At 38.9% G+C, this 15,553-nt stretch overlaps 1 protein-coding gene across 1 annotated transcript in view; it reads left to right on the forward strand.

The window, feature by feature from the left end:
• The window catches only part of tox (thymocyte selection-associated high mobility group box), a gene marked incomplete at its 3' end in the record, with an annotated part of 48,795 nt that extends 37,201 nt beyond the window's left edge, over positions 1–11,594 (forward strand). Inside the window, exons 7-11 of the mRNA XM_079244263.1 lie at positions 1,368–1,592; positions 5,122–5,202; positions 5,365–5,847; positions 9,532–9,692; positions 11,558–11,594. Of these exons, the coding sequence (XP_079100389.1) occupies positions 1,368–1,592; positions 5,122–5,202; positions 5,365–5,847; positions 9,532–9,692; positions 11,558–11,594 (987 nt within the window). The remainder of the gene's footprint in view (positions 1–1,367; positions 1,593–5,121; positions 5,203–5,364; positions 5,848–9,531; positions 9,693–11,557) is intronic.
• Positions 11,595–15,553: the final 3,959 nt, after the last annotated feature.

The following is a 15,553-nucleotide window of genomic DNA, read 5'->3' on the forward strand; positions in this document are numbered from 1 at the left end:
TATATTTGATTGTATAAATATATATTTTTTTCACTTTGATTGGTATTTTACGAAACATACATCTCCACATTTCAGACTTTGGGATCATATTAAGCATTGAACTCTACAGAGTCTTTATGGTTTAATTTGGTGGGCTTTTACATTTTAATCAATAGACTGTTAAGTTACACCGATGATGATTTTCCTGATAAACTTTTTTACTTTAATCTTTAAAAATGTTAAAAAGTTTCTGTTGATGTTTTTCAGCCTGGAGCAGCCATGTCATTCAATCTGTCTGATATAAAACAAGCCCAAATAAAAGATGCAGTTTTAGAATAATATGCTAAGAATGGTATTTTGTTAAGTAAACAAACAGTCCTTGAGATTAATACATGAAAATGAGTCTGGAACTACTACTAATACTACTACTATTACTACTATAGTGAAATACAGATGCCTCATCAATCATTGTGATGCATCTGTATCTTTATTTCATCTGTCTGTGTATATATAATATATAGTTTTAATTGATTAAAAATATTGGCAACAATTTATTTTACACTCAATATATTTTGTTCCTAAAAGGACAATATTGCAGTTTGAATAAATCACACATGCAAAGTTAGAAGATACTTAATGATTAGTTGGTTTTAGCTTATAAAGACAGATTTTATCCATTTAAACCTTGAAGCATACATTCATCATTCATTTCTCAGACTGAATTCCTTTTTGCTTAGCTATTTTTTAAAATTATATTGTAGTAAAATGTCTTATTCTAATAACAATATCTTATTCTTCAGCCAAAGAACTGCAAGACATTTGATAATTATGAGCACCAGATAAACACTTTGTGTTTACTCCAACGTTTGACAAGTCTATGCAAGCCATACAATGGCTGCATTTAATCCTTAAGGACTACATATAATGATTTCATGATGTTTTTGGCAATGAGTCTTCACATAATGTTTCTAAGCTGAAGAGATTGACAATAACTATTGCTGACATGCTGTGTTAGCAACAGTTAGTGGACCGGAGCATTGTGGAAACATGACCTTTTTATAGCGTCTATAATTTCTAACCACTCACAAGGGCTCGATCGGTTCCACAGACTGGTAGGGAGTTTCCATATGATTCATCTCTGTGGTCAACTAATTAACATCAAACAATAACAGATGAGGAATTATATTACATTAACTTTGTTTCTGGATGATATCATCAGATATATATTTTGTTTCTGACTTTATATGCCATATTCATACCTCATTTTGTTTTTTTTTATACATTCTACTTCAGACATGAACTCCCTACTAATAGTGGTGCCTATATATGTATTTGTGTAGTATAAACATAGTTTTGTTTGTTTCAACATCCATCATTGTTTTTAACAGGGAGAAAAGCGGCCAGCCACAGTGGACATCTCCAAGAAACCAAAAACACCAAAGAAAAAGAAGCGAAAGGATCCAAATGAGCCAGTGAAGCCAGTGTCAGCCTATGCCCTGTTCTTCAGGGACACACAAGCCAACATCAAGGCCCAGAACCCCAACGCTACCTTTGGGGAAGTGTCAAAGATTGTGGCTTCCATGTGGGATGGCCTCGGTGAAGAACAGAAACAGGTAGGTCCTCAAAATGTGCTTAAGACACTGAACACCAGAGATGGGGAAGAACCTTATGGCAACATGATATGTGGGGGTGACGACAGTAACTTCATGCATTATACCTCCCTCAATAGCATCCAGTCTCATGTACTGTAAAAACCTCTCGTATACCAATATTTTTATGGTTTCTGTGTTCATGTTGTTTGTGCCTGAATGTAGCAGTGATGAACATAAACAAAAAATGACTGATGCCTAATAAAAAACATATAAGCCATATATTTGTTAAATAAAGTTTAAAAGGCCCCCACAGTATCAGCGTTTATGGCTTTGGTGGTTTCAAATTTATAGCCAGATCACTTGTTAAGATATTCATGGTCTTAAATACTGATTGCTTTAACTTATCTTTCAGCACAGTAAGACCAATTTTATAGACAATCCTGTACTTTCATGGTGTGTGAAACATTTTCTCTATACCTACTGCTATACTTTTTAACATCAGGCGACAAATTACTTCATGATAACATGTTAAAGGGGTACTATTATGGTCTTTCTACAGTGTTACAGTGTTGAATCCTCATCAGACATGTGAACGGCACTGTTTTTTATCACCTAAACGCATGTTTGAGTTTGAGTTTCAGCACGCTCTCCGTTCGGTTTGCATGGCAACGAAAAACGCGTCGTTTTAGAGAGTTTTTTCTACTTGGAAATCCTTGTGACGTCCCGGGGGATAAGGTTCGGTGATTGGTTACCTTCTACTGGTTAACAAGGGCATGTACAAATACATCAGGCGGGTGGAAAACATCGGATAAAGTTATTTCCATGGCTGGTGAGTTTACCAAAAAGAGACATCCTGCTGCATTCGTTGCTGTGGGTTGCTGTTTTCCACTTAGTTTTCAGGGTCTGATTCAGGTTCCAACATGTAGGGCTGTATGCTATGTGTTGACATTGTATTTTGTTTTTCTATTGAGTTCATATTAGCCTAATACTTCTGTTTATGAGATGTTACAATGACGACGAAAGCAGGTGCGGTGCGCGCTCCCGATGTAGTGCAGTGGCGGGAGGCGGGGCTTAATGCGGAAGAGTCTCAATCCACTTGTTTTGCCCGCAGGCTGATCTGACAGCCTACGGAGAGGGTCGGTCTGAAGTAAATAAAGTGATTTGTATACAATAACTCAATCAATCCCAGCCCTTCTGGTCTCAGAAATAAAAATAAATTAGCCTGAAATGCACATAATAGTTCCACTTTAAATTAACCTTGATCAACATTGTCCTCCATTGTCTGAATGTTTGAGAATACTGTCAGGGTTTTTGCCTGTATCTTCTCTGTGCCAGTGTATGTACAGCCTCTCAGAACCATTAGCATTACTGCAGAGCCTTGTCCCCTGTGAGAGTCAGCATGTTTATTCTGTTCAGTAAAACCATAAATTGAAGTAAACACTGGCTGTGTGAGAAGGGCAGTGAATGGCAGCATCTTTATGATAAGAACACATCACCAGCTATCACAATACCATTGGGACTACCAGTCATCACTGCACAGGCTAAATTTCCATTTCAGCTGAATGTTATGGTGTTCGGATTCAGTGACGTTGTCGTAGTTATTTAGTTGCCCTGGACCATAAAGGAAAATATCTAATTGTGATCAATATTACAGTTAAGATTAAGTTTCAATCTAATCTTTTGAAAAAAACAACTTAATTTCACTGTCGATGCAGAAGTGCATTTTCTATGAGTTGGAGGATTATCAAAACATCTGAATAGGAACTTCTCTATATTCTAACAAGGACTCAAAGCTGAGATATGAACAACTTCAACGCATTTCCTCTTTAACAGGTTCATATGTTGTCTTTGTCATAAAAACTAAACCCTATAAAACCAAACATATCTTATTTGATTCATAAAGTAGTTGCATTTCCATCACACTTAGAATTGCACAAAAACGAAATATCGCAATAAAAACCGCAAATGGAAACACCTACATTTTGAAAAAAAAAAGTCTCAAATATCGCTAAAAGGTTTTTGTGCTCTCGTGAGGTGGTTTTTCAGACGTTTCGATATAGAAACATATCGCAAAAGTGTAATGGAAACACTTTTTTTGCATTTACGTGTCCCCAGACGTGGGCAGTCATGAGCAGTTCATTTCTGGTTAAGATGACGCTGTGTGGAAAAAACAACAGCGAATTCCAGAGTTTTAGAAAATGGAAAGAAAATGAGGGGAAAAAGGTTTGAAATCTGTAGCAAATTCCCCGCAGCAAGTAGAAAACCACAAAAGATCGCTCTACTTCGGCTACTTTGCATAAACCGCGATTTTTGTAAAGTCTGACAAGAGTAACGAGATTTAACGAGACTAGAGACTAATGCGCTAAACGCTGTTCAATGGAAACACCCGCAAAACGCAATTGTTGTTTGTCGAAACCGACAAATATTGCTTTTATTTAGTGAAAAAAGTGTAATGGAAACGCAGCAAGTTTCTTAGACATTTTGCACCACTTTAAGGTTGAAACTTTACTCAAAACCCTGTTATACACCATAAGATACTGGTCTCCTGCACATTTTTGATCTATTGCATTGTAATAAATGGGAAAAACACCAAAAAAACAAATTAATTCAGTTTTTTCAAATTATGTTTAAGGGTCAAACAAAGACTTCACCTAAAAAAAAAGGGACTTTTCTTCCCAGTTGTTCTTTGGTTGGGCTTTAAAGGGTTAATAGTCTGATGTTATTTATCTTATTTACACCACAGTAGGTCATTTCTCTCTGCAGGATTTCTGTACTGAACATAGTTGAGTTTGACCTGTGGCACACACACACACACACACACACACACACACACACACACACACACACACACACACACAAACATGTGCAACTAGCAGAGATAGAAGAATGTGACTTCAACCACCTGAAAATCAGATAGAAATGCTGTTTTTTATGGCACTTTTTATGCTGAAAACCATGACGATCATCACTGAGCAAGTTGAATACACAGATCCAATAAAATGACGTTTTGTCAACATGTAGTCTGAGATCTAAACTTAGAGAATATTTAGAGCGACTCCACTCAAACCGTCTTTTCTCACCGTATCGAGGCGTTTCAGAAGTTAGACAGTTTTCAGTCTTCTGAGTGTTTTGTTTTAGCTTTTTAGTCATTTATTGACAGTCAGGCCGTGATGAGGTTTGAAGATGTGACTTCACAGCTGTGATGTTTAATGTAAACTCAAAGCCAACCGCGTCTTCACTTAAGACTCATTAAGATGTTGAACCCTTTCCCCAGGAAAGGTTTGAAAGTGCGAAGTACACTCGAAAATACAAGGAGGGAGAATAATTTGCACTTTGTCTGTAGTTTTGCACAAATACCCAGTTGTTCTCTGCAGCAGATGCCTCTGTGGTTGTCAACTGAAGGAGTTAACTCTGAGCACTCAGATGGTTGTACCAGAGTAAACACAGTGGAATTCTGTCATTTACACTGGTCATACTGGTCATACTGGTCATGGTTTCAAATACTGTGAGAAGGTTCAGGATCTTTAAGGGAAAATCTTTTGTGTTTCAGGTGTACAAGAAGAAGACAGAAACAGCAAAGAAGGAATATCTGAAACAACTGGCTGCTTACAGAGCCAGTCTCGTCTCACAGGTGCCCCACACACACACACACACACACACACACACACACACACACACACACACACACACACACACACACACACACAGTTGCTCAGTTAGGATTATTTGAAAAGACATGAAACATACAAACCATTTTATTATTTACGGTTATGTTTGGTTTGGTTTTTTTCAGAGTTACAGCGACCCATCAGAGATGAAGCCGCCCCACTCTTCTTCCACATCGTCCTCTTCTACCTCAATGTTCACACCCAAACCTTCAGTTTACCCGGGTCAGCACTCCTCCTCCAGTTCACTGGCTCACCCTCATCCTCTCCCTCCCCCTCAGCATCCAGGCATGTATATGCCATATCCTCACCCATCACACCCTTCTCATGCCTCAAGCCCTGGTCTCGGCCCACACCTGCCCCCTCCTCACCCCCATATCCATCCTCAACTCCAAGCTCTGTCCTCCAGAGGAACTGTGCCACGGGCCAGTGTCCCCCACCAGGGAGCCCTTTCCCTTGGGAATGTGGCAGCAGCCTCTACCCCTCCTCTTCAGGTCAGCCCTCCTCTTCACAGCCAGGCACACCTGGGAGGGCTGCACAGTCCACACCATCAGCACCAGCAGCTTAGTGGACACTCATTGGGAATGACACCCCCCTCTGCCATCACACAGGTCAGACTTACTGTATATGCAATCTTATCATTTATTTGATTGTTTCCAACAATGTGCTTGTAGATATTTGCTTTTTGTTGGTTTGTTGTAGAGGACAAGCTTATAATCTGACATACTACTGATCTGGATCTGGATGAACTTGCTACTAATCATGTCTGCCAAATAACAGTAACATGAAATGTGCTGCATAAATTAAGGTCTTCTCATTTAGCACTAGACCTAATTACCATGGATGAAAAGGGATTACAATTACAGCAGTACACAATAGCCTAGATCTATTAAATCGTACCATAAATTGGCCTGTTGTAAATTTAAAAGTAGGTTGACTTATTTTCATTGCAGACTCTACACAGAGACTTCTGTTTTTATCTCTGTAGTAAAACAACTTCTATACTAGCAGCGTGCCAAGTTAGCATACCACTGTGATAGTGTTTCAACCATGTGGCTCATTGTATAATCCTCTCAGAGCTAGTGGTTAAAATGGTTCATCCAGGATTGCTGCTTGCACGCTAAACATTAATATAACCTGCTTTATGAGAATTGATAATCAGCTCACAATGCACAATCAAATCTGACAATCAAGTCATTTGGAACGTCTGTCTTCTGGGATATCAGTCTGTCCATGTAGGAAGTAACCCTGATTGTAAGTTGTTTTCACCGGCTGTTGTACAAATGGAAGAGACTGAAGACCATTTTCCTGTTTTCATCCTTTCTGGCTGATTTTTTGTCACATTTGCATTTTGCCAGCACCCTCTCCACCGCCGGTTTCATGCAGGTGTGTCTGCAACTTGCAGAAGTTGCTCAGGTATTGCAGCTCAACCAGGATGGTACGTCAATGTGCACTGCAGCAGGACCACTATCTGTTCCTTGCAAGGGGGAATGGGAGAAGCACTGCAAAGTGACCCCCAGCAGGCTACTAATGTGTATGATTCTGCTCAAACTGTCAGTGTGTACCGTACAAGGGCCTGATGTCCACAAGTGGGGCTTGTGACCAGACTCCAGCATCATGCAGCCCAAATGGCATTTACCAGAGAACTGCAGAATTGGTTGAAAGCATGTTCACACTGAGCACATGAGACAAACATGAGAATCTGAAAACACCAGGTCCTGCTGCCTGTATCCTCCAGTATTACTGGTTTGGTAGTGGAGGTCTAGGGAGGCATATCCTTGGAGGGCCGCACAGACCTCCATGTGCTCGCTAACCGATTGTCAGGCCATACGCTGCTACAATGGGACCTGGGTTTCATTCCGATGCATCGGTCTCATGTGCCTGGAGCTTATCAGCAGTTCCTGCACAACAAAGGCATTGGTGATCTGGACTGGTCTGCCCATTCACCAGACCTGAATTGAATCCAGCACCTCTGAGGCGTTATGTCTCGTTCCATCTACCTCTGCCATGTCGCGCCCCAGACTGTCCAGATTGACTGATGACCTGATCCAGGTCTGACAGGAGATCCTACGGGAGAATTCCTGTTGTCTCAATGGGAACAAGCATCTTCAAATGTCAAAAGTTGGGTCAGCCTGTGATCTGATGTTTCCACTTTATTTTGAGTACAACTCTTGACCTCCAAGGGAAAATGATTATTTCTATTGAAATATGTTGTTATTTTGTTTTTAACGCAGTTCCACTACATAATGCGTAATACTTTTCAACTGGAATATTTTATTTATCAAGATTTAGGGTCTTTTTAAGTGTTCTGTTTACTTTTTTTGCAGTGTAAATTAGTGTGATTTTATTACACCTCCTTTTTATAATGTATCTGTAAAAAAACATTTAGCAAGAACTTAATCAGCTGACAAGACTGCTTGTATGGAAGATGAGACCAGGTTATTTGCCAGAAGAAACTGCAAACAAGGCATTTTTATTCAGGAAATTTTTCAGATAAATTCATCTCAGTTTCCAGCTTTGAGCGTCAGTCTTCTGCACAGCATTGCTGTCTTCTTTAGTGATGGCCATATTTGGCTGATCCACCTGTAAATGGTTGGAGAAAACTGCTGGGTTTTTTTTCTTCCCGTCAATTCCTGGCTGACTTTTTTTTTTTTTTACCTTATAATTTAGTCAATGTCAACACTTAATGCTTGTATAGGAATTGGCCACTTTGGAACCTTTTCTCAAGACATTTAGACAAACAGTAACTTGATACAAAGTCACTAAAAAGCAAAACAAAATGAGTTCAGTTTGTTGGGACTGCCACTTTTTTCTGCTACTGTTGCCGTGAACTGTCATCAGTCTCCCCTCAGCTTTCTTTATTTCCCACCGTTTAGTGTTGGTTTGTCTACAAAGACAAAAAAAAGAGGAAAAGCAGGATGAGTGGTTGTAATATGAAATCATGCTGAATCAAATGGAAGCCCACAAGGTAGAAAATATATCCTCCAGAATCGATAAAATGGGGCCAGAGTCTCACTTCCATTTCTGCATCTTTTTATAGTGCAGTTTTAATCCCTGATTCCCATAATCCCCTGTCTCTCCCCCATTTAGTGTGTTTTTTAGTAACAGAGCAAATTTGGGTTTTTTTAAAGTGAAGAGAGAAAAAAGGAGAGGACCCAGTGACAGAGCTCCTAACTATTACTGGGTGAAGAGTGAGAACTGATGGGGGAGGGGAGGGGAGGGAGGGAGAGACAAAGGAGGCAGATGGGGTTTTTGTGAAGAGTGAAGGAGAAGAATTTGCTCAACAATAGATGAATAGGTGAGGTAGAGGAGGAGAGGGGGAGGCGAGCGGGGGAGAACCCAACCACCTGCTGTCCTCCTCTTTCTCCTCTTTCACTCACAACACTCAGATTAACTTCCCTTTCAGTCCCTCTCTCCTTTTCTCCCCTCTCACACACACACACTCACGTCTACCCTCTGTCACAGCACACACGCCTTTTTCCATTTCCCTCTCCTCTCTCAAGTATCTTAAGGTTTTAGGCATGCTCACCTCCTTCTTTATCTCCTCCTCCTCTTACTTTCCATCTTCCTTGCTCCCTCCTCCTCCATCCTCGCTGATGATAAAAACAGTAAGATACTCAAACCTCGGTAATTATAGCTGATGAACCTGATCCGTCTCTTTTCTCTTTAGTTATTCATATTCCTTCTAATCTGGAAGCATTTCTGTAAAACTATGAAGACCGGTCTCAGCTGTCATCAGCTGTCTATGCAGGATGGTTTGACATTGAAAAAGACAAAAAAATAAAAAATAAAAGTAAACAGTAGTATTTATTCTAATCTGCAAGCAGATTTATACATGTATGTTATGATGTCAAAGAGGAAGTAGATTGTTTTTCCTCAGCAACGTGGAGTACTTACAACTGTCTCCAGGAGTTTTGTGTCACAGCTGCTCCAACTGCAGACCGTGTTGATAAGCAGGCGCCAAACTAGAATAACTAGCTTTTTTTTTTTTTTTTTTTTTAGAACAGCAGCATGCACCTGTCCCTTTCAGCTCAGGCTATATGTTTTTCTCATGTCTCAATCTGTTCACCCTTTTCTTCTTTCAGTCCCGTGGAGATGACTCTTAGTTAAATGCTTCAGATTTAAAATAAAAAGTTTTGTACAGTTTTAGGAGGAAAAAAAAAATCATGTTTACCTTTACCATAACTTGACGGAGGCTTTGGGGACTACTTGTGTTACATGTTAGTAGAGTTATTAACTCCTGAAAATCTAATTAGTTTTTTCTCATTGTTTGTTTGTTTATGTTATTGTTACAGGGCTACCCCCCCTCTCTCCAGTCTGACTACCAGCCTATGGGAGGAGGTATGCTCAATAGTGGATCAGTGATGTCCTCATCAGTGGACTACCACCAACTGGGACGACACACTCCAAACCAACACCCCTCTCTGGACTGGAGCTCTGATTACCATGGCAACGGGTAGGTATTAACTATAGACTGTTTATAAAAAGATGGACGGAGCCTCCGTGACGTTACCCATCGATTTTTGAAGAGCTGAATTGAAGCTCAGTTGTCGGTTCCTACCATCGCCATCTTGGCAGGGGCATGCACGTCGTCTCACCCAGAAAATACAAATATGGGCAGATAGGCAACGCTGAGAGGGGGGCTGTGAGCGTCATGATTTACATCGAGCGAACTCCGAGCTGCTTGTAGCAAAAAGCTAACCGAGCTAACCCGGAGATAACAGGAGCTAAACAGCTAACGGAGGTAAGCAGGGTAAAGTCACGTTGTTAACCGGCTAAAAAACGCAGTTGTTCTACATTCTTCTGACTTGAAGCAGGAGATTGGTACCTGTCAATCAAAGGGACACGCCCCTAAATATGCCAAAATTTGAGATTAAATTACTTTTAAACGAGTGAGTTAGAAAAAAATTCACGCCCCCCACAGTTGTCATGAAGGTAAACCTGACCTACTGAACTGAAAATTGATTTTTGAACCAGGCTGTAAACATGTTTATTTGTGCAGTGAAGTTGGTTTTTTTAACATTGGAGTCTATGGAGATTTGCTCTGTTTTGGATCCCCTAGTGGATGAAGGGGGAACTGCAGTTTTATGCACTTCCGCATAGGCTTCACTTTTAACCACCGAAGGAACCAAGTGACAAAAATTAAAAAAACATTTTAGGTCTAGTAGGTCAGGTTTACCTCCATGACAACTGTGAGGGGAGTGAATTTTATTTTTTACTCCTCTGTTTAGAAGTAATTTCAAATCAAAATTTGGCGTATTTAGCAGCCCCCAACCCGTCTCAGCTCCACCTCTTTGCCCATTTTTGTTTGTTGCAGGAGAGACAAATTCTGCCGTCCAGATTATATATTACAATTCTGGGCCGTCACTTTTTGGTCTGGATTTAGGTGGAAGTGGTCGTGTACAAGCTGAAACGGAGTACAAAGCTACCTTGACCTGAGGCTAAACTTTTTATTTGACAGACCATTTTTCAAACCTTGCATTATTTTTCCCTCCTATCTTCAGTAAGGTAGTGGTAATAATAACACATTTTTACAGATTAGTTGTGACACTTAATTTGCTCAAATAATGTCTCCGCCTTTTTTATTAAATAACTGCTTTACATAGTAAAATAATTGTTGGCATCCATTTCGGAAGTAGCACCAAAAGAAGATTTCAGGGGCACCAACAACCCACCATCTGTTTACTCCCCTGCAATCACTGTATCTTTAGCATGGTTTCCTTCCAGATGTAGCATTGATTTAAGATGTGTTTTATGCACGTTTCTGGAAATAGTATGTATCTAGTATGTATTAATAGAGTTTCTCCAAGCTGGTGCTATGAAACCAACACAGATTATACACAGTCAGTGAAAAGTATAAGAAAAACACGACAAAGTTTTGTTATGTGAGGAAAGTTCCTTCAGTTTTTTCCACACTGATCTGAAGCTGCAGTTAATGTCACATGCTTTATGCTTCTGCTTGCACTGCACTTTGTCATGGTATATCTTCACAGAAACAATCTCTTCAACCAGATGAGGGAATTAAGAGAGTTTTTAGCATTTTCACAAACCTCATTATTTATGTGCATGTTAAAAATATATGTACAGAGACTGTTGGATGGAAAAACACCTATCAAAATTAAGCTAACGTTTCTCCTACATGTTGTAATGTTGACTAGAATTATAATGTATCACACAGGTTTTATCTCTGATATAAAAAGTATCTTTGCAACATTAATGCCCATAAATGTGTGTATACATACATACATGTAGTATATCTGTGTACTGGTCCTTTGTTTTTTGTTTCTGTCTTAACTTTTGGTCCCTGCTCTTTGCTTTCAGGGGTCTTCAGAGAGACAAACCTCTGTACCTGAGCTAATCTCAGGACAAAATGTTACCAAACATCAACTCTGCTACTGCCACAACATGAACCTCCAGCCTCATGTGTCCATCAGCCCCGGCCCGTCTGGTTCAATAATAAATGGACTCACAGTGGACTTGCAGATAAAATGTGAACTAAACTTGAGTTTGGCACTTAAAAGAAAAAAAAAAAGGGAAAGAAAATTAGTGGGTGAATTTCCGGTTATTACTATTATCTCTTTAAGGTAGAACAAGGTTTAAAAAAGATGTAAACGTGTTATTGGTTGTATCTTTTCTGCTAGTCACTTGCTGCAAGAAAAGAACGTGCGTATACCAATGAGGACATGTGGGCAGGTCCTGTGCCGTGAACTGCGCTGATAGGTGTATATATTCCAACAACTGTCAAATTTTCTGTCTGGTCTCATCATTTTTCCTCTCTAGTTTCTCATTTTGTAAGGATGGTGTTTACCATCTGAAGCATGTGTAAATTGCTGTAAAGTAATTGTTTAAGTTGTTGAATGATTTTGTTTTTCTACATCATAGCTGGTGTGTCCTTCTACAGCCAAAGCCAGAGGAGCACAGCATTAAGATGATAATTAACCAAATACAAATTAAAATGTGTAACCCCCCCTGAGTTTTCAGTTCCATGATGATCTGATGCCATATGGGCTGAAGTCCCACACGGAGGCAGGAACTTGTGATGGTTATGAGTGTTGAGCGCAGCGATAATGACTGCATCAGCGCTGCTTTATTCAGCTAAAGACAAATAAGAGAAGGATGTGGAACATCACCCGAGCCTGTTGCCTGGTTTAACCAGGCGCTAAAGATTAAAGAACTTTCATTGTTCTTCTGAAGAAATCTGATGTATTTTAGCCCCTTGGAATTAATGAAATGTCAAACTTTTTTTTTGTTGTTTTTTTTTGTTGGGAAAAAGAGAAAAAAATGCAAAAAAAAAAACAAAAAAAACCCTCCTTTGTTTGATGCCAGCTCCTCCTCCTGGCATATGTCTGCTGGTAATTTTGATTTGGATCTAAACTGTGTGTGAGTGTGTGTGAAGTGTTAATGAGAAAGCTGAGTGGGTGATTGGGTTGCATGATCTCGTTTGTCAACTCTGCCTCTGTCTGTGCTCAGAGGCTATTTAAGAAACTATAACTGTTGCTGGTTTGGTTGTGTTTAATGTTTTTTTGTTTTGTTTTTTTAAATCAAATTGAGGTTTGTTTTAGTGTTAATAATGCTGAGAGACACCCCTCTCTCTCTATCCCTCTCTCTCTCTCTCTCTCTCTCTCTCTCTCTCTCTCTCTCTCTCTCTCTCTCCCGCTCTCTCTCTCCCGCTCTGTATCTCTTTGTATTAATGTGGGGTTTTTTGGCGGATGAAAGGACTCTGGGCCACAACGACCATGAAGATTTTCTTATTTTTAGATTCTAATAATGTGTTTGAGAATAAAGTCAGTGCTGCAGTAATGTGCAGTCGTTACTCCAAAACCTGCCTTTCGTGTTTATTTCTGAATATTCAATGTGCACTAAAACTTTACAACTCCTGCATGCCACAGCACACCTGCCTTAATGATAACGTTCACTTTTATGCAGGTTGCATTGTGATTAAAAAACAAATGCCTTTGAAGTCTGAAAATATGTATTTTTAACCCGTTAGCTCAAACAACTAATAGAGTGAAAATTTATCAGCGTAATGATGTTTTGCTGCAAAGCTGAACATGTGAAGGTTAAAAACATTTTGATTTTAAGTGCTGCAAAAACATTTGAAATGCCTTTTGAGCTTGCATCTTTTCTACGGTGTATGGTCTTTTTTTTACATCATAGCTAGAAGTATAATTGTTGACACCAGCAGCTCTGCTTCTGTTAAATGATGAATGAAGCACAGAGGAAGTAGTTAAACTGACTACCTGAAAAGGCTAAAACAACCAAAACAGACTTAAATTCATCTGGTGGTCAGAAACGCACCTTATTACAACAAATGCTGTGCTTTAAATTCATTGTACAGTGAAAAGAAATTTGCCAAGGTATTATTACTACTTTTTTTTTTTTTTTTTTAACATTGGCAAGCTATGAAAAACCCCATAAATGTTTGCTTTAAGAAGGGTTTCAGGTATCTTCTGCATTTCCTGTTAACTAAAACGATGATATTATCAACAGGAGCTTCTACACATTCATTCCCATCATGATTATCGGTCATTGTTGTGATGAACACTAACAGGTGAAATGATTCATAATTAATCAGGCTATATCTGAGCTTCTACGTAGGGTAATAGGAGACTTTGCCAGAGCCGAGTGGAAACTAACAAATCATTTCTATACAATATCCAATTATTCAGAAGAAACAAGCTTCTGCTGGGTGTGGGGGCGAGTCGGAGCCATAATGAAAACAGAACCTACCAGACATTTCTTCTCTTTCATTCACCGCTTACATTTCACACAGATGCTCACCATCAGTTACACGTTGACGTGTTGGCAGTGCAAGGTGGGAAAGTCCAGTAACTGCAGGCTTGTACAATTCAGACATATTTAACATCTCGCTGCAAACTGACATTAGTTAAGTCTGTTGGGATTAAACCACCCTTCCCTAAACAGGTGTGTGGACTTTATTCATGTATATGCTGCATACATGTATCATTTTTATATTTGAGGGTGATTTATTTTGTGTCAGTATTAGTTGAATCTTTTGTTAATACAAAAATAATTTAATTCATGATCACACGGCCCTCTAAATACATGAAGCAGATTAGTTTTTTTTTTATTATTATTTCTGAGCTGTAATTATATTTTGTATCCTAAATGTCATTTTACTTCCATCCCCATCATAAATCAAAATATCAACCACTGAAATAATCAAGCTGCGCATGTCTGTGGATACACACTGCCCCCTATTGACCACGGTGCAGAACTGCAACGTCATTATTTCATTCTCATTGACTTTTATTGTTTCCCTGCCTTAATCCTCCCCCATATGCCTCCTCTAGTGTATATATTTGTCAAATAGGACTTTAACTGATGTTACTAAACATGTTGCTTGGAGCCTTTAAACTATACACGTTAAGCTTTGGTGAAAATTGTATTCTTCTTTGTATTGATCCAGTGTTGTAACTTTACTGTTCTTATTATCTTACACACATTTTATTAATTTATTTCGATTTATCTAGACTATCGTAGCAACTACCAGCAGAAACAAACAACTACTCACACTTAATATTAGGGAAAATTAAGAGTTACTTATTAACCAAACATGCATTAAAAGGGAAAACATGCAAACTCCACACAAAAAACATTTTTGCAATGAGGTAAATGGTACTAATCACCCCAACATAAACTAAGACTAATATTATTAAATGGTGATTCATTACTTTCACTTACTATTAAATAGTTCACATGTAAAATGATATCAGACTGGATATGAAAGTATGTTTTGTCCAGTGAACTATCAAGTTACCATCAAGGTAAATGGTGAAATCCTACAATACATTTTTACCATTAATGAAGAAATAATCAATAAGACATGGATTAAAATAAGTATCAGTAAATATTAAAGTTGATAGAAAGATTTGGATTAATCCCGGCAGCTTTTTAGAGTTAAGAGATGCAGCACAGAAGGTGTGATGTTTCATGTTGTCCCTTCAGTTCCTGGTTTCCTGCTTTATTTTGTAGTTTTGTTCCCTTGTGTTTTCTCTCCCATTTTGCTTCCTGTTAATTAACTCACCTGGTTTTCAAGATTCAGTTCTCCTGTTCCTTATTACTCCCCCTGTGTATTTATACGTTTTGGTTTGTATTCTCAGTGCTGGTTCATTGTGTTAATGTCTCCATAGTTCCCTTCGGTTGTTCTGTCCTGTTTTATTTTTATTTGGTCTGCTTCCTGCCTCTGTCCTGCAGATGAGTTCCCACACTTTCCCAAACTGTGACAAAGCTTTTCAGCTCAGAATATGTCATAGATAAAACTAGAGCTACTGTAGAGTCATAAATGTAGATAAA

This window comes from Telmatherina bonti (genome assembly GCF_933228915.1).
Source record: "Telmatherina bonti genome assembly, chromosome: 7".
Lineage (NCBI taxonomy): Eukaryota > Metazoa > Chordata > Actinopteri > Atheriniformes > Telmatherinidae > Telmatherina > Telmatherina bonti.